Below are 20,121 nucleotides of genomic sequence, written 5' to 3'. Positions count from 1 at the left end.
AATTTTTACACAAAAATAAAACCCCAAAACGTAACAAAAGACATTACACCTGAGAAGCTGTCTGTGTCAGTAGAGCTGCAGCCTTGGCACAGTGCAGCAGTGACTGACCGTTATCCTCCTCCCTGTACAGCACTACTGAGGCAGGCAGCTTCCCCCTGTGTAATGTCTGTTCTAATACAATAGTAAATACATCAACAGTCATATATATCACAGTATAGTAATAGGTAACTGTTCCAGGCCCTCTAGTTCCTGCTACAGCTGCTACTCTAATTATGTTTTTTTATTATATTTATTTAAACTTTTGTTACCTTTAACCCAGACATAGGGTGCACACCTACAGCGTTTACACTGTCAACACCTGATAGAATTCGAGGCTGATTCCTGCCTATAGCTATATACCACATGTGAGCAGGATAGGATCCTCTTCTCTATTGTAACTATACGTGTAATTTATTATATTGTGTACAGGGCCGATTCTGGGGTTTCTGCCGCCTGAGGCAAACCTCAGGCGGCCACCCCAAGTGATGGCCGGCCGCTGTCATTTTTGTTAAGCGATACTTAACAAAAATGACAGCAGGGGGGATATAATGCCGCCCCTCTGCCGGACCGCAAAATCTGAAGGCTCATTCCGTCTCATGGCAGAAGCGGGCCTGATTGTGTACATTCGCACATTTATATCATTCAAAGATCCGTGAATTTCTACCTGTGCCTATGTAATGGCCAGATGCCACCAGTATACCTGTGCCTATGTAATGGCCAGCTGCCACCAGTATACCTGTGCCTATGTAATGGCCAGCTGCTGCCAGTATACCCGTGCCTATGTAATGGCCAGCTGCCGCCAGTATACCTGTGCCTAGGTAATGTCCAGCTGATGCCAGTATACCTGTGCCTATGTAATGGCCAGCTGATGCCAGTATACCTGTACCTATGTAAGGGCCCACTGCCGCCAGTATACCTGTGCCTATGTAAGGGCCCGCTGCCGCCAGTATACCTGTGCCTATGTAATGGCCAGCTGATGCCAGTATACCTGTGCCTATGTAATGGCCAGCTGCCGCCAGTATACCTGTGCCTATGTAATGGCCAGCTGATGCCAGTATACCTGTGCCTATGTAATGGCCAGCTGATGCCAGTATACCTGTACCTATGTAAGGGCCCACTGCCGCCAGTATACCTGTGCCTATGTAATGGCCAGCTGCTGCCAGTATACCTGTGCCTATGTAATGGCCAGCTGCTGCCAGTATACCTGTGCCTATGTAATGGCCAGCTGCTGCCAGTATACCTGTGCCTACGTAATGGCCAGTATACCTGTGCCTATGTAATGGCCAGCTGTCACCAGTATACCTGTGCCTATGTAATGGCCAGCTGCTGCCACCAGTATACCTGTGCCTATGTAATGGCCAGCTGCTGCCAGTATACCTGTTCCCATGTTATGGCCAGCTGCCGCCAGTATACCTGTGCCTATGCGAGGGCCCGCTGCCGCCAGTATACCTGTTCCCATGTTATGGCCCACTGCCGCCAGTATACCTGTTCCCATGTTATGGCCCGCTGCTGCTAGTATATCTGTGCCTATGTGAGGGCCCGTTGCCACCAGTATACCTGTGCCTATGTAATGGCCAGCTGCTGCCAGTATACCTGTGCCTATGTAATGGCCAGCTGATGCCAGTATACCTGTGCCTATGTAAGGGCCCGCTGCCACCAGTATACCTGTGCCTATGTAATGGCCAGCTGCCACCAGTATACCTGTGCCTATGTAATGGCCAGCTGCCGCCAGTATACCTGTGCCTATGTAATGGCCAGCTGCCGCCAGTATACCTGTGCCTATGTTATGGCCAGCTGCTGCCAGTATACCTGTGCCTATGTAATGGCCAGCTGCCGCAGTATACCGGTGCCTATACGATGGCCAGCTGCCGCAGTATACCTGTGCCTATATAATGGCCAGCTGCCGCAGTATACCTGTGCCTATATAATGGCCAGCTGCCGCAGTATACCTGTGCCTATATAATGGCCAGCTGCCGCCAGTATACCTATGCCTATGTAATGGCCCGCTGCCACCAGTATACCTGTGCCTTTGTCATGGCCAGCTGACAGTATACCTGTTACATTAAAGGGGTATTGCAGAAAAGCAAAAAAAAAAAGGCCGGCACAACCAATAGTATTATCCACACTATGCAGGTGTGCACTGTCGTGGCTAACGGCTGTATTACATTGCATGATTATAGGGGCCGGCTTTAGACTAATTGTAGCCCTGGGTACACAGTTCACACTGGGTTCACAGAGCAGTTGACATGCATCCTCCTCCCTCTTCATGAATAATCAATGCTGCCCGGCCTCCTGCTTGCTCAGCTGTCAGATTGCAGATCAGTCCTCTGTAGGCAGTTTATGTCTGAAAGAAACACTCAGGTATAATTGAATCTCTTCTCCCTGATGTGTTGGAGCTGTGGTCTAACTCCCCTGTCTAGAGACCTGACAGCAGTTCATTTTCTGGTTCAAATCCCTTGATGGAAATTAAATAGAGGTCTTTTTTTTCTCATTATAGTATCATTTTTAAGGTTATATTCACACACAGTATTTTTGCTCAGTGTTTTGGTCAGTATTTTGCAACCAAAACCAGAAGTTGATTGAAAACACAGAAAAGCTATGTTCACACACTGTTGAAATTGAGTGGATGGCTGTCATTTAATAGCAAATAATTACTGTTATTTTAAAACAACGTCCCATATTTGCCATTAAATGACAGCCATCCGCTCAATTTCAACAGTGTGAGAACTAGAGATAAGCAAATATGATTCGACCGAGTAGGTATTTGATCGAATATTGCGGTATTCGAAAGATCCGAATTCAATCGAGTAGTGAGGCGAATACACGGGAAACATTCGAAAGCCCTCCCATCGCAGTTGGCGCTTTTTTTTAATCCAATCACCATGCAGGGAGGCCGTGAGGGACCCTGGGAGTACGCATGCAGCGCGAAAACGGTGTCTACCCTCATTGGATGGCCGAACCACATGACCTCGAATCTTAAAGGAGAAGTCCGGCAAAAATTATTTTTTTATATGTTATTACTTAGAAAATTGTATAACTTTCCATAATGTACATTAATTATGGGAAATGCTCATATACTGCTATTTCCCTTAATTTAGTTTATCAGGAAGTGTTAGAATTCTCTCAGAACCAGTGACGTCACGACGAAGGGTGTAATTCCTATGGAGTGTCCAGCAGGGGGGAGCTCTCTATATAGAAGTCAATGAGTACCATTGACTTCTATATATAGTGCGCCCCTGCTGGACACTCCATAGGAATTACAGTGTATGTAATGTAATGTTATGCACTGTACTTTTGTGACTTCATGAATACATTTATGGAATACTTTGGGGAGCAAGTGTCCTTGCTCCCCAAAGTATCCCATAAATGTATCCAATGAATACATTTGCTGGGCACCGAGCAGGGAGGGAGAGAGGTGCCATCTACCTCCCCCCTCCCTGCTCGGTGCTGGGAACATATACAAAGTACTACTCCCCCATTATCTGCAGATAATGGGGGAGTAGTACCTGTGCTATCCCTATCACAGCCGCCGCCACTCACACAGGGGCTGCTTTTCATGCCCCCCGCCGCTCCCACTCCTCCTCCTCCCGGCTTCAAACTTACTATCGCACCGCTGACTCCCCGCCGCCCGCGCAGCTTCTCACTATCCGGCCAGCTGCTGACTCCCGCCCGCCCGCTCGCAAGCCCCGTTCCTCACACTATCTGAGAGTGATAGTGAGAAGTGGCGCGGGCGGCGGGGAGTCAGCGGCCCGATAGTAAGTTTGAAGCCGGGAGGAGGAGGGGGAGCCGCGGGGGGCATGAAAAGCAGCCCCTGTGTGAGCGGCGGTGGCGGCGGCGATAAGATAGCACAGGTACTACTCCCCCATTATCTGCAGATAATGGGGGAGTAGTACTATGTATATGTTCCCAGCACCGAGCAGGGAGGGTGGAGGTAGATGGCACCTCTCTCCCTCCCTGCTCGGTGCCCAGCAAATGTATTCATTGGATACATTTATGGGATACTTTGGGGAGCAAGGACACTTGCTCCCCAAAGTATTCCATAAATGTATTCATGAAGTCCCCAAAAGTACAGTGCATAACATAACATTACATACACTGTAATTCCTATGGAGTGTCCAGCAGGGGCGCACTATATATAGAGGTAAATGGTACTCATTGACTTCTATATAGAGAGCGCCCCCTGCTTGACACTCCATAGGAATTACACCCTTCGTTGTGACGTCACTGGTTCTGAGAGAATTCTAACACTTCCTGATACACTAAATTAAGGGAAATAGCAGTATATGAGCATTTCCCATAATTAATGTACATTAGAAAATTGTATAACTTTCCATAAGTAATAACATAAAAAAATAATTTTGGCCGGACTTCTCCTTGGCTTGGCTCCCGCCTCTCAACCGCAGATGAGCTTTCAACCTAGCCAGGGAAAGACCTTGGAGCAGGGAGAGATAGGTTTTAGTAGCATTTTGGTTAGGTTACTACAGAACCCAAAAGTCCTTTTCAGGGCTAAGATCCAGCCAAAAAGTAATCTCTGAATCAAACGCACTTCTCAGTGCTTAGAAATAGATGATATAACAGCAGCATCAGCAGCAGGTGTATTCATTCCAGTGCCCTGTGTGTACAAGTGACTTATAGTGTCCCTGTTTAACACCACTAAGCAGGGCAGGTTTAATACATTGGTGGGCCCCCCAACCCCCCCCCCCCCCCCCCCCCCCAGTGCTGCCCCCAGTAGTATATAGACCCCTTGTGTGCTGCCCCTAGTACTATAGACCACTAGGTGCTGCTCCCATTAGTATATAGCCCCCTCTGTGCTCCCCCAGTTATATATACCCGCCACTGTGCATCCCCCAGTAGTATATATATACCCCCCGTGCTCCCCCAAGTAGTATATAGTCCCCTTGTGCACCCCACAGTAGTATATATCCCCTGTGCTCCCCCAAGTAGTATATAGTCCCCCCGTGCACCCCACAGTAGTATAAATCCCCTGTGCGCCCCTATATAGCCCCCTGTGTGCTCCCTGACTTATAAATACCCCCCTTTTATATAATCCCCCTGTGCACCCCTGTTATATATATCCCGTGTGGCCCCAGTTATATATATATACCCCCTGTGTTCCCCCCCAGTTATATATATATATATATATATATATATATCCCCTGTGTGCCCCCCCCCCAGATATATATATATATATATATATATATATATATATCCCCTGTGTGCCCCCCCCAGTTATATATATATATATATATATATATCCCCTGTGCCCCCAGTTATATATATATATATATATACCCCCTGTGTGCTCCCCAAGTTATATATACCCCCTTGTACATAATCCCCCTGTGCACCCCCCAGTTAAATATATATATCCCCCGTGTGCCATCCAAGTTATATATACCCCCTTTATATAATCCCCCTGTGCACCCCCAGTTATATATATACTCCCCCTGTGTGCCCCCAGTTTTATATATATATCTATATCTATATATCTATATATATATATATATATATATATATATATACACCCCCTGTGTACCCCCAGTTATATATATACCCTGTGTGCCCCCAGTTATATATATATACCCCCTGTGTGCCCCCAGATATATATACCCCCCTGTGCACCCCCTTTTATATAATCCCCCATCACTGTGCGCTCCCCCAGTTTAAATATACCTCCTGATATACCTCCTGTGTGGCCCCCCAATTATATATACCCCCCTGTGCACCCCATCTTCCCCCCCAGTAGTATATAGGCCCTCCCTGTGTGCTGCCCCCTGTTATATAGCCCCCCCTTTGTGCTCCCCCCTCCCATATAGCAGGTAACAAAAGAAACAAACACTTTATACTCACCTGGGTCCGCGCGTTCCTCTTCTCTTCACCTCACTCTGATGGCCGCAGGCAGTGCTTTACCTGCGGTCACAAGAGGCCGCTCTCCCCTCTCGCGGTGTCGGCTTTGAGTGACGTCACTCAGCGCCGATACCACTGCAGGAAAGCGGCCTCTTGTGACCACAGGCAAAGCACTGCCTGCGGTCACAAGGATGACTGACAGGGAGGGAGCCAATAGCTCCCGACCTGTCAGTGCCGCTGCTGCTGCCTGTACCTATGAGCACTCTTTTGAGCGCTCATAGCTACAGTACAGAGCGCCGCAGGGGGGGCCCTGCAGGGGGCGCCATGGATGGGTAACCTTACCCATCCCGATGGCGCCCTCCTGGCAGCCGGACCCCTGTGCGACCGTAATGGTCGCACAGAGCAAAGGCCGGCCTGCTCAGGGTGGGCCCCTTTAACCAGTGGGCCCGGTGCACGTGCACCATGTGCCCTCTGGTTAAAGCGGCCCTGCCACTAAGGGCACGTTATACATATTGTTCCAGTAGCCCACTAAGGGCACCTGATATATACTGTTCCAGTAGCCCAGTAAAAGGCACGTGATACATATTGTTCCAGTAGCCCAGAAAAAGGCACGTCATACATACTGTTCCAGTTACGTTCGTACAGCGAACGTATTACGCGTGATATGCACGAATAACATGACGCTCTGTGGACACACATTAGAATCATGTATGTAAGGCTGCACAAGAAATACGAACAAAATGTGTAAACATTGCCATAAATGTTCGTAAAAGGTTTGCAAATATTTTTCCTTCGCAACTGCGGAGAGTGGCATTATACTGCGATTTTGGGGTATTGGGTGCACCCAGGCATGCTCCCCCTAATGTCCCAGTGTCATTCCGGAGGTGTTTGCATCGTTTAGGAGGTTTCATGGGGGACTTGGAAATCAAAATTCGACCGCTTGGAGGTTACCAAGTGCCGCAAATTTTTTCCCATAGTCTATAATGGGATCGAATACTCGTTCGAATAGTTGAATATAGGTGCCTATTCGATTTGAATTCTCGAAAATCTAATCTTTCCCTACTCGCTCATCTCTAGTGAGAACATAGCCTTTCTGTGTTCTCAATCCACTCCTTGTTTTGGTTGCAAAATACTGAGCAAAAATACTGTGTGTGAGCATAGCCTTAAAAATGATACAATAATGAGAAAAAAAAGACCTCTATTTAATTTCCATCAGGAGATTCGAACCAGAAAATGAACTGCTGGCAGGTCTGTAGACAGGTGAGTTACCCCTAGACCACTGCTCTAACACATTAGGGAGAAGAGATTCAATTATACCTGAGTGTTTCTTTCAGACATAAACTGCCTACAGAGGACTGATCTGCAATCTGACAGCTGAGCAAGCAGGAGGCCAGGCAGCATTGATTATTCATGAAGAGGGAGGAGGATGCCTGTCAAGTGTGGTACGAACAACTGCTCTGAGCTGACAGATTCCCTTTAAGGTCCCCATATACTATAGAGTTTTGACTGCACTACTCGCAACAGGTTCAACCATCAGTATAAAGTGATGGAAAATAATCGCCCAACCTCTTTGTACATATAGAGATAAAGCACATCTCCCCTGGTAGTTAACACCCCCTCCTTAAGACATCTCACCTTGTAGTTAGCCCCCCTCCCCATGTATGGATGGGTTCCCTGAGCAATTGCCCAGTTTGCCCCTCCACCCCCAATGCTGGCCCTGGTGATAATCTATAATTTGGGGAAAGTGAGTGCCAACCTGTCACCATTTTCCACACACTGCCTGTGCTACTACATGTACCGCCAGTCAGCAGGGAACAGCAGGAGGGACCACCCACATGACCTTTAGCTGGTTCAGGCTGCCCACTAAAGTCAGCGGCAGTCTGGTTAAAAAAAAAAAAAAACTAAAAGGAAATACTGCTGTGACCATAACCATATAGAAACATTGTGATTATAGAACCTGTTTCTATAGTGATTCATACTTTTATTAGTTTCTGCAGCTTCCTTCCTGACAGGAGACCTGATATTTTGGCCCCTTAGGCACTAAAAAAAAAAAAAAGAAAGAGGATCTCCATAACATGCCATTATACAGTGATTGCAGGCTGCCTATGGGTGGCATCCAAATGCTGGACCATTTGACCCCAGATTTGGTACATTGGGTGGCCAGGAAGGTTTTCATGAAAGTTCGGACCTGGTTGGACATTATATATGTGGTGATGTTGTGTCGGAGGATTGACCGGTCACTTGCTAGGTGGTTAGACGCCACTCTGGTGGGCCCCTTTAACCAGTGGGCCCGGTGCACGTGCACCATGTGCCCTCTGGTTAAAGCGGCCCTGCCACTAAGGGCACGTTATACATATTGTTCCAGTAGCCCACTAAGGGCACCTGATATATACTGTTCCAGTAGCCCAGTAAAAGGCACGTGATACATATTGTTCCAGTAGCCCAGAAAAAGGCACGTCATACATACTGTTCCAGTTACGTTCGTACAGCGAACGTATTACGCGTGATATGCACGAATAACATGACGCTCTGTGGACACACATTAGAATCATGTATGTAAGGCTGCACAAGAAATACGAACAAAATGTGTAAACATTGCCATAAATGTTCGTAAAAGGTTTGCAAATATTTTTCCTTCGCAACTGCGGAGAGTGGCATTATACTGCGATTTTGGGGTATTGGGTGCACCCAGGCATGCTCCCCCTAATGTCCCAGTGTCATTCCGGAGGTGTTTGCATCGTTTAGGAGGTTTCATGGGGGACTTGGAAATCAAAATTCGACCGCTTGGAGGTTACCAAGTGCCGCAAATTTTTTCCCATAGTCTATAATGGGATCGAATACTCGTTCGAATAGTTGAATATAGGTGCCTATTCGATTTGAATTCTCGAAAAATCTAATCTTTCCCTACTCGCTCATCTCTAGTGAGAACATAGCCTTTCTGTGTTCTCAATCCACTCCTTGTTTTGGTTGCAAAATACTGAGCAAAAATACTGTGTGTGAGCATAGCCTTAAAAATGATACAATAATGAGAAAAAAAAGACCTCTATTTAATTTCCATCAGGAGATTCGAACCAGAAAATGAACTGCTGGCAGGTCTGTAGACAGGTGAGTTACCCCTAGACCACTGCTCTAACACATTAGGGAGAAGAGATTCAATTATACCTGAGTGTTTCTTTCAGACATAAACTGCCTACAGAGGACTGATCTGCAATCTGACAGCTGAGCAAGCAGGAGGCCGGGCAGCATTGATTATTCATGAAGAGGGAGGAGGATGCCTGTCAAGTGTGGTACGAACAACTGCTCTGAGCTGACAGATTCCCTTTAAGGTCCCCATATACTATAGAGTTTTGACTGCACTACTCGCAACAGGTTCAACCATCAGTATAAAGTGATGGAAAATAATCGCCCAACCTCTTTGTACATATAGAGATAAAGCACATCTCCCCTGGTAGTTAACACCCCCTCCTTAAGACATCTCACCTTGTAGTTAGCCCCCCTCCCCATGTATGGATGGGTTCCCTGAGCAATTGCCCAGTTTGCCCCTCCACCCCCAATGCTGGCCCTGGTGATAATCTATAATTTGGGGAAAGTGAGTGCCAACCTGTCACCATTTTCCACACACTGCCTGTGCTACTACATGTACCGCCAGTCAGCAGGGAACAGCAGGAGGGACCACCCACATGACCTTTAGCTGGTTCAGGCTGCCCACTAAAGTCAGCGGCAGTCTGGTTAAAAAAAAAAAAAAACTAAAAGGAAATACTGCTGTGACCATAACCATATAGAAACATTGTGATTATAGAACCTGTTTCTATAGTGATTCATACTTTTATTAGTTTCTGCAGCTTCCTTCCTGACAGGAGACCTGATATTTTGGCCCCTTAGGCACTAAAAAAAAAAAAAAAGAAAGAGGATCTCCATAACATGCCATTATACAGTGATTGCAGGCTGCCTATGGGTGGCATCCAAATGCTGGACCATTTGACCCCAGATTTGGTACATTGGGTGGCCAGGAAGGTTTTCATGAAAGTTCGGACCTGGTTGGACATTATATATGTGGTGATGTTGTGTCGGAGGATTGACCGGTCACTTGCTAGGTGGTTAGACGCCACTCTGGTGGTGGTTGGCCGAGATACAGCCAGACCTTTAGGTGTTACTTTGTGACGCCAGTGCCAGGTAGGCACACAGGTGTGATGGCACGCCTGCTTTTATTTTATGAGGACAGTTATACCTTTTTCCCCTGTGGACAATGTCCTGCTACAGGGTCCCTTGGGTTAGTGTAATCACGGATGGCCAGAGCGATGTAATGACCCTTCCGGACTATCGGAACTTTCCGTTCGCTCCCCGCCGCAAAATGCCTGCCAGGAGGTTGCTGCTCTGCTCCCCCGACCGCCTCTGCTGCCAAACATAGCCAGGCCCCTTCTAGATAGTTTATTCCGTCATTTCCCTGAAAGGGGTGAGTAATTTGATCCCTAGGAAAATGATGTGGAACGGCGCCGTCATTTCATCATTTCCCGTGATTTGATAAAATCCCTGGATTCTAGCATTTCACTGGAACATTTATAGATATCTATCTATGTATCTCAGTTAGTTCTGACGAACCAGAATGACTGCCCGGGTATAAAGACTGACAATTTCTACCCGGGCAGCACTAGGTACTTCTTATAGCTTCTAATACATATTGCTCCATGTAAACCATAGTCCTTTTTATTAATGTACAGGGTGGGCCATAAGCATGGATACACCCTGATATAATGGAAGTGGTTGCTGATATCCCCTTACCGTTTGTGGCATATTAGTACAGGGGAGGGGGAAAACATTTGAGGCCCATGGCGGCCATCTGCAAAGCCACCATTTTGGATTCAACTTTACCTTTTTCAATGGCAATGGAGTCATGTGACACATCAGACACAGGGAATTGCACAAAAAAAAAAAAACAGTGGTGTGCTCATTTTTAACAAAACTTTATTCATTATCTTGTTCTTGACACGTTTCTTACTGTTTCAACCATTGATATGAAACAGAGGTTAACCAAAGGAGGAGCGGACAGACATTGGGGAAGATTTATCAAACATGGTGTAACATGAAACAGGCTCAGTTGCCCCTAGCAACCAATCAGATTCCACCTTTCATTTTCCAAAGAGTCTGTGGGGAATGAAAGGTGGAATCTGATTGGTTGCTAGGGGCAACTAAGCCAGTTTCACTTTACACCATGTTTGATAAATCTCCCCCTATGTGGGGATGTCTGGTGAATGCAGTACCTGAGTCATTGCAGCAGACTTCAATGCAAGAAACCCTACAAGACCACCCATCTCCCATGCACCGTTAGCTTACTGCTTGCCAAATTTCGTGGACGTATGAAAACTGTCACCAATGATCAAACATCAGTGGTTGTCCTGGCAGCATGTACTCGATGTATGTCCCTGTGGCATCAGTCAAGCATCCGTTTGATGGATACTGGCTACACACAGATGGCACCCGTACAAGATCCAGCTGCTACAACATCTCTTCATGGATGATCCAGACCGGAACGTTAAATTTGGAAGGGGGGGGGGGGGGGGGGAACACACACAACAACTGGAATGTGCCCCACAATTTACACGCGAGGTTGTGTTCAGTAATGGAGGCTAACTTTTATGTGAACGGTGAAGTTAACAAACAAAATTACCGCTACTGGTCCAACAGCGACCCACACTGGACGAATCCCTCCAAATGTGTTGCAGGGACATCGCTAACTATGTCCGTGCAGCCCTTGCTAAATGATTATCAAGCCATGTAATAGGCTCAGTGAGAGAGAGAGACAGCCCAATGCCTTCAGTAAGCGAGTGCTGAACTCCTAGGTTGACTAATACGACCCTAAATGCAAGGACCCCCCCCTGATGGACCAAGCCCCTTTATGTATGACATGATCACATATTCATCTGAATGGCCACATGTAGTATAAGAGATCCCCTGTGGTCTGATTGGTCAGCGAGATCAGCTGTAGCGTACAAATTTAGAGGAAATATTTTCAAAAAAATACAGAAAAATAATTCTATATACTAATCACCAATGTTTAAATAAACATTGAAAATTTAGAAATACAAATATTATGTAAATAGAAGTATCTCCTAGATAATACATTAGACAAACAATATCCGACCTCAGTCTCTTATTACTTCTACACCTTCATAAAGACTGAGCTAGAATCTGTTTGTTCTATCAGCATCAACAATACTGGCAAAGAAAACAGCGATAACACTGCCCACTAGTGGACACAAATAGAACTACTATAGTACTGCTGCTATATACAAGAATATAACTACTATAATAGAACACAGGTAGTGAAAAAGCAGCGGGCACTCACCACTCATATGAGTTTTCTAGCCGGTTTATTCCGAGGTTACTTCACAAGTGTCGGGAGGGGAGAGTGTGGAGCAAACACATCCACACAGGTAGACTACAATTGTTTCACGCGGGACTGCGTTCCTTCCAGTCTACAGTAGACCGTAAGAAGCGAGTCCCACTACCTGTGTTCTATGTTGTTCCTGCTTCAGCAGAGGACCACTGTTGATAGCTACACTGGCTGTTAGTTCGCAGCCAGTCCCTGCCGAGAGCCCCGGTACTGGGGATTGGCATAGGAGGTGCAGTCTGTCTCTCCCACTATCAACATACCAAAATAAAACAACTGAAGGCAGATATGACCAGCACCACACTCGCAACTTAATACAAGGCACTCTGAGCTGAGAAAAACATAGCTAGACAGTTCAGCAACAGGGATCTAGTAATGCCACAGAGTGCGCCTTAAACCAAGGCAATATGTTTACGAAACAGTAAAGCGCACTCACCACACTGTCTGTAGATGCGATCCCTTATTTCATACAACCGTTCGAGTCACGTGACGCTTCTTCCAGCTGTGGACGTCCACAGCCGAAAGCGTCACGTGACGTGAAAATGGCAGTTCGCTGTTTGGACGCCGACCTGCATTTCACTCACTCCCCTATGAATATATGGATTTCTATATGAAATAAAGGATCACATCTACAGCCAGTGCGGTGAGTGCGCTTTACTGTTTCTACTGTTTCGCATACACATAACTACTGTAATACTGCCTTCTATATACAAGTATATAACTGCTAAAATACAGGAATATAAGTACAGTACTATAATACTGCTCCTATATACACAAGAACATATCTGCTATATTACTGGTCGCTAACTGGAAAAATAAAACTATTACGATACTGCTTTTCTATGTACATGAAGGGGTAGCATGCACCTATGACTGTTCCTAGTGAAGCATTACGTAGGCTCTTTAGGCTGTGCCAGCTCCTGACATGTAGGACAATACCAGGTCAGCCTCTTTAGCCCACATGGAGGTCCAATGCTTTCTTTCACCACCTTGTGCCCCTTCTCACAGGACTCCTTCATGTAGATGTGGTAATGCATCGGTTCTCCCTGCATCTTGTTCCTATACCATTGGGCGGTGAAGCTTATGGCGTGGTCGATGAGGGCGCTCAGGGTGTCTGCAGGCACCAGGGATCCCAGGGACAGCGGGTGGACTCCAGCCAGATACAGGATCTCATTCTTAATGATGTTCCCTGGAGAGAATTTCAGTCGGTCAATCAAATATATAATACATGACAGCCTTTCGCTGGGAATTGTAGTTCTGCAACAGCTGGAGGGCCGAAGGTTCCCCATCCTTGCATTAGATCAACAATTTCCAGTCTGTGTGTCTGGATGTTAGAGAAAAAAAAAAAAAAAAAAAAAAAAACTCCCAGCATGTCAGAAGATGTTTCTTCCCAAAAGATATAGAACCACAGAGACTGCTAGATCATACATTAGTAGTAATGTCTTCTCCTTACCAACTCCAGAGAAGTGCCGCTGATCCATCAGGGTGATACAGACGGGTTTAGGGGCCGACAGAACACTCAGAGCCTTTTTCTTATCAAACTCAGGTGACAGGATATCACAGCTGGGCTCCACATCAGGTGATGAACACCAATGTATCCGGCAATTGTAGAACACAAGGAAACCTCCGGAAGTGAAGTGCAGAATTAACCTACATAGCAGCAAACATCAGCCATCAGAAGACCTGGCCTATAATCTCTGACCACTGTACAGGGATAAAACTTATTAGAGAAGACTAAGTTATATAAAAGAATATAACTACTATAATACTGCTCCTATATACAAGAATATAACTACTATAATACTGCTCCTATATACAAGAATATAACTACTATAATACTGCCTCCTATATACAAGAATATAACTACTATAATACTGCCTCCTATATACAAGTATATAACTACTATAATACTTCCTCCTATATACAAGAATATAACTACTATAATACACGAACTGGAGAGAATGGAACCGCTGCACATCCCATCTATGGCTGATACTAATGCCGCTAGGCCTATATTAAAAATCAACACCAGAGTGTCTGTATATGAATTGATCAAGCCATATTGCCCCGTGTACCACCGCGCAGGTCCTCTGGTCCACACGAGTCCCTACGCTAACTCCACACCGTGTCGGTCAGCGACCGCCAACCCCGCAAAGCCTTCACGTGCAGGGAAGGGAGGCCATGGAACGGCCCTGCAACCCCAATGTCGCAGGACCAGACCCAAAAAGCCCCACCAAAACCCAGCCAGCACCACCGGTGGGGAAGGCTGCCCCCAAATGACACACGTATGGATATGGTATTACACTTACCATTGCTGCTCTCACAGAATGGGGAAGACATAGGGTCCAGACATGTGAGCACAGGCATATCCTGCTAATTTTGGTCATGTGGGTCTTATAAAGGAGTGCTAGCTGTTCAGAGGGGGAGAACTGTAAAACACGAACTGGAAAGAATGGAACCGCTGCACATCCCATCTATGGCTGATACTAATGCAGCTAGGCACGGTGTGGACTTAGTGTAGGGACCCAGGTGTATCAGATACCGGAACGAGGTACATGGGGCAGTATGGCTTGATCAATTCATACACAAAATTCTGATGTGTTTTTTATTTAGCCTAGGGGCACTAGTATCAGCCATAGGTGTGAGGTGCAGCACTCTGTTTCTTCCCTGAACCGCATAACTACTATAATACTGCCCCCTATGTACAAGAATATAACTACTATCATACTGCTCCTATATACAAGAATATTACTATAATACTGCTCCTTTATACAAGAATATAACTACTATAATACTGCTCCTTTATACAAGAATATAACTACTATAATACTGCTACTATATACAAGAATATAACTACTATAATACTGCTCCTATATACAAGAATGTAACTACTATAATACTGCCCCTATATACAAGAATATAACTACTATAATACTTCCCCCTATATACAAGAATATAACTACTATAATACTGCCCCTTAACTTGGGCAAAAAAAATAACAGTACGTGTGACCAAAAACATCAATATCTTGCCACTAGATGCCTTAGTCAACAGTAACCACGGCATCTAGGAGCAAACATTCAACCACCACCCATAATGCGATTGTAGGGTCCAAGAAAATTAGATGGCAGCTGCATCCCTTCCATCTTAGTACACCTAGGTAAAGGTATAACCAAAAAGCCTGTTAAGATGTAACACAGGTTAAGGGGCTTGTTCAAACTTAACATGGCCGCCAATCAGGTTGGATGTGGGATTTGCAGCTCAGCTGCACTGGAGTGGAGCTGAATTGTAATACCACAAACAACCTGAGTGGATAATCCCTTTAACCCTAGATACTCTAAATCCATTTACATGTACCTGGGTGTAGGGTCTTTCCAGTCACCTCTCTTGTTCCCTTGCTTTGCACGGGCGATCTCATTGGCTCTAATGCTGCCGTACAGCCCAAAGTGGAAGCGCAGCCATGTGCAGCTGGAATCATCTTCCTTGCTGGCAGTGCTGAGGTGACTTGTACTCGGGGAGGAGGAGTCACTGGGTGCAGGGTCACACAAGCTCTTCTCCTCCTCCTCCTCCTCATCACCCTGTTCTTGGGCATCAGCAGAAGCAGCTTCACGGGTTTTACAGCATCCAAACGCTATATACAGCTTCTTCCCTTGTACCTGTAGAAATAGAAAGATGGACGAACACTAAAGATGAAGTAAGGCTTGGGACTCATTCACTTCATGTTGGATTCAATGGCCAAAGCATAGTCCCTACATTTGGTTCATGTTCTGCCTGTATATGAGATTAACCCAGACTGGTGCCAGCTGTATAGGACAACACTGCCAGGTGACGTCACACATCGGGGGGGGATAGGAACATATCTCAGCCATAGAATATCGGGCTTTAACAAATTTCAAAAACATCCGATTCCTGTTACCTGGCAATCGTGAATCCAGCGCCCCATCACATCCTGGAGGGCGATCTGCTTGGTGCTGCCGCCGACCTTCACCACCTGCTGCCCCACAAAGGGGGAGACCAAGGAGGAGAAGCGACGCACAGTGGGTCCTTCCGGCATCTCTAAAACCTGGAGGCAAAGAGTCACCATCAAGAAGGGCCACAAGTTATCCAACCCATAAGGCTACAAGCGGGAGACGCCTCACATCACCCCTGCTAGGACCCTGCACACACGGTGCTCATAAAATAGGAGCTCTGGTTGCGTCAGCTAGAAGGAACCACGGGGCAGGCGGAATTTCTTGCAGATAATTTTTTGGCCAAACAATACATAGTTACATAATACAAAGGTTTTCATACCACTCCTTGGGACCACCACAGACTTTAAGAAGGGAGAGGGGCTCATTTTCCCCACCCCAGAAGTGGCCATAGATATGCAAGAACTACTGCCCCATGCAACATCAAGGTCCCCATACACTTTACACCAGGGGTGTCAAACTCAAATACACAGTGGGCCAAAATTAAAAAATTGGACAAAGTCGCAGGCCAACCTTGATAATTATTGAAGCTCGATTGCCGCGGTGCTGGCACTGTCAGAGCAGCGTGCGTTGTTCCTGGCACTGTCAGTGGTGTGCGTCTCCCAGCCCCGTGCACTATAATAAATGACATGATAAATTGCTATGACATGATTAAATCCCAACCCATATAATAGCCAATCCCCAAAATTGCCCCACATATCAGCCAGCCCTCCCCCATAGTCTCATATATAGTAGCCAGCCCTCCCCCTTAGTCTCATATATAGTAGCCAGCCCTCCCCCATAGTCTCTTATATAGTAGCCAGCCCTCCCCCATAGTCTCATATATAGTAGCCAGCCCTCCCCCATAGTCTCATATATAGTAGCCAGCCCTCCCCCATAGTCTCTTATATAGTAGTCAGCCCTCCCCCATAGTCTCATATATAGTAGCCAGCCCTCCCCCATATAGTAGCCAGCCCTCCCCCATAGTCTCTTATATAGTAGCCAGCCCTCCCCCATAGTCTCATATAGTAGCCAGCCCTCCCCCATAGTCTCATATATAGTAGCCATGGCGGGCCAGATGTAATTAAAACTCTGAATTGCCTGGCGGGCCAAAAATAATGGCACCACGGGCCAGAGTTTGACGTGACTGCTTTAGGGCCCTATTCCACCGGACGATTATCATTTGCATAATCGTTAACGATTAACGATCTCAAACGACCGCTATTGCAAAAGACCTGAAAACGTTCACTCATTTCCATGGAACAATAATCGTTACTTATGATCGTAATTGCAATCGTTTTTGCTTCGTTGTTTATTCGCTATTGCGTTTGTATCTATTGCGAAAGACCGAACGATGTCTTATTCAATGCGAACGTTTTGCGAACGAGCAACGATAAAAATAGGTCCAGGTCTTAAGGCCCTATTCCACAGAACGATTATCGTCCGTATTCGGCCGATATCGTCCGCTACTGACGATAATCGTCCCGTGGAATAGAGTGCAACGATCAGCCGACATCGTTCATGTCGGCTGATCGTTGCAGTCGCTTGTTTTTCAACATGTTGAAAAACAAGCGAATGATATAGCAGCGATCTGCTGGCGTCGCTGCGTTGAATAGGAGCATCGGCAGCAGACGCTGCTGTATCCTATGGGCTGCCCAGACGCTCACCCACCCAGCGATCACCCGGGCAGCCCCCCCCCCCGCAGCTCCCCACCGCCCCTCCCGCACTCACCCGCTCGCTGCAGCCACGTTGAACAGCGGTGGCAGCGAGCTGGGAACGAGGAGCAAACGAGCGCTGAGAGCGCTCGTTTGCTCCTCTTAACGACCCGTGGAATAGGGGCTTTATAAAGCGATCAACGATTTCTCGTTCGGCCGTTAATCGTTAACTGCATTTCAACCGAACGATTATCGTTTAGATTTAAACGATTTAACGATAATCTGAACGATAATCGTCCGGTGGAATAGGGCCCTTACACTACAGTTGGCCAGGCCATCAGTCTAAGGGTCCTATTACATGCACAGATAAATCACAAGCAATGATTTTTTATTTTTTTTTAAACAAATTTAAATAACATAAATTGCTATGAAAATTCATTAATGTGATGGTAATTGCGCTCGTGTTTATATTGTGAGTGATCATAAATATCTATATACAGTGGTGCCTTGGATTACGAGCATAATTTGTTACGGGACCGTGCTTGTAATCCAAATCACTCTTAAACCAAAGCAGCAGTGTATATAGCTGAGTAAGTGCAGGCACATTATAGCAGCAGTGTGTATAGCTGAGTGTAAGTGCAGGCACATTATAGCAGCAGTGTATATAGCTGAGTGTAAGTGCAGGCACATTATAGCAGCAGTGTATATAGCTGAGTGTAAGTGCAGGCACATTATAGCAGCAGTGTGTATAGCTGAGTAAGTGCAGGCACATTATAGCAGCAGTGTGTATAGCTGAGTGTAAGTGCAGGCACATTATAGCAGCAGTGTGCATAGCTGAGTGTAAGTGCAGGCACATCGCAGGAATGGAATAGATGGGAAACACAAGGACTGACAGAGACTGCAGGAATGAATGAGCAGGGCATATCTAGGCACAGTATAGCAGCACTCTCTGTCCCAGGTGGCGAGGGGTTACAGCTATGAAGACATTACTTCCACAGTCCTGTCCCCTGATACAAGCTCCATCCGAAGTGGATCTGCTATGATTTGGAAGGTGAGGGAGACTTCCTGGGTCAGAGTATAGTGCTGTAGACCCCGCTATGCTGACCATGCCCCTCCCCCTCAGTACAGGGAGCTCTTAAACCAAGTCACTATTTTGAAAAACTGTGAGCTCTTGCAAAATGCTCTTGAACTAAGTTACTCTTAAACCAAGGTACCACTGTACTGTGAATGATGAGCGTCTACACTGAAGGACTTGACACAATTAAAAATCATCTGGAGGTCAGCTCAAAAGGTGCGATCAACATCATACAAATTTTCATTCGTGGTTTGATCAGTGCTGCAATTACACCAGAAGATTATAACTTAGATTCAAACTATTTTTTAACATGATAATCGGCCCGTGTAAAAGGCCCTTTACATGTCCTGGACAATCACCAGCGAGTGATGACGGTGGCGATAGGAGGAGGGCATGATGGGAAATGGACGCAGTTTCACAGGAAGAGACACCCCGTGGAGATAGAGATTATATATATATATATATATATATATATATATATATATATATATATATATATATATATATATATATATATATATATATATATATATATATATATATATATATATAAAACTTTGAAAAAAAAACTTAAATAAAACACACTGCATGCTATTAAAATAGTAATTTCTTGCTTTAGGCAAATAGATAGATCCTTGTAATAATTGTGAAGCAATATTTGTAGTACTGGCCCCAGGTATGCCCATTATTTAGGCTGCTAAGTCACACTGAGCCAGTAAAGACGTTTTCAGCTGAAACCAGGTACTCTATATCTTAGAAAGTCGCATAAAGTCACCCCAGATGCCTTTTTGTGAACTACACATAGGGCTGCTGCTTCAATATAATACATCTGTGACAACAGAGGACGCGTAAATCCTGTTACCTGTTCACACTGTTGCCGACCACCACGTGACACTAAAACCGCCACACCCCTATTACAGCACAGTCTCTGCTTCCTGCACGGGATTTATGCGCTGATTGGATGCTACCATTGTGAGTAAATAGGGGGAGTTTGTGCTGCTATACAATACCAGTTACACGGAGGGCGGCAGATCCCTGTTGTGTGGGAATGTCATTTAGTTAGCGATGCCTCACGTTACTGCTGCTTCAAATGGTTTAGTAAAATACACAGAAACAATGTAATAGCCACAAAATTACACACCCCTATTACAGCACAGTGGCTGCTTCCCC

At 45.9% G+C, this 20,121-nt stretch overlaps 1 protein-coding gene across 3 annotated transcripts; it reads right to left on the bottom strand.

The window, feature by feature from the left end:
• Positions 1–11,096: 11,096 nt before the first annotated feature.
• On the bottom strand, positions 11,097–19,881 carry NEIL2 (nei like DNA glycosylase 2). Of its 3 annotated transcripts, none has more exons than XM_069973992.1 (6): positions 19,814–19,881; positions 16,756–16,857; positions 16,191–16,337; positions 15,632–15,930; positions 13,728–13,924; positions 11,097–13,463 (listed from the first exon to the last, which is right to left on the bottom strand). In XM_069973992.1, exons 3-6 carry the CDS (start codon positions 16,326–16,328, stop codon positions 13,165–13,167), a joined length of 933 nt encoding a protein of 310 aa, XP_069830093.1. In that variant the 5' UTR covers positions 16,329–16,337; positions 16,756–16,857; positions 19,814–19,881; the 3' UTR covers positions 11,097–13,164. The 3 variants fall into 3 exon arrangements, with proteins under 3 accessions (XP_069830093.1, XP_069830094.1, XP_069830096.1); XM_069973993.1 differs by lacking the exon at positions 19,814–19,881 and adding an exon at positions 19,727–19,787; XM_069973995.1 differs by lacking the exon at positions 16,756–16,857 and having other exon boundaries at positions 19,814–19,858.
• Positions 19,882–20,121: the final 240 nt, after the last annotated feature.

The sequence above is a fragment of the Dendropsophus ebraccatus genome, chromosome 6 (assembly GCF_027789765.1).
Source record: "Dendropsophus ebraccatus isolate aDenEbr1 chromosome 6, aDenEbr1.pat, whole genome shotgun sequence".
Taxonomy (NCBI): domain Eukaryota; kingdom Metazoa; phylum Chordata; class Amphibia; order Anura; family Hylidae; genus Dendropsophus; species Dendropsophus ebraccatus.
This window is presented reverse-complemented; position numbering and strand designations above follow the sequence as displayed.

Coding starts and splice junctions, on each gene's coding strand:
- NEIL2 (XM_069973992.1), bottom strand. CDS start 16,328: ATGCCGGAAGGACCCACTGTGCGTCGCTTCTCCTCCTTGGTCTCCCCC. Junction 15,931..16,190: donor GCTGGATTCACGATTGCCAG/GTAACAGGAATC, acceptor CTATTTCTACAG/GTACAAGGGAAGAAGCTGTA. Junction 13,925..15,631: donor TGGAAAGACCCTACACCCAG/GTACATGTAAAT, acceptor GCTGCTATGTAG/GTTAATTCTGCACTTCACTT.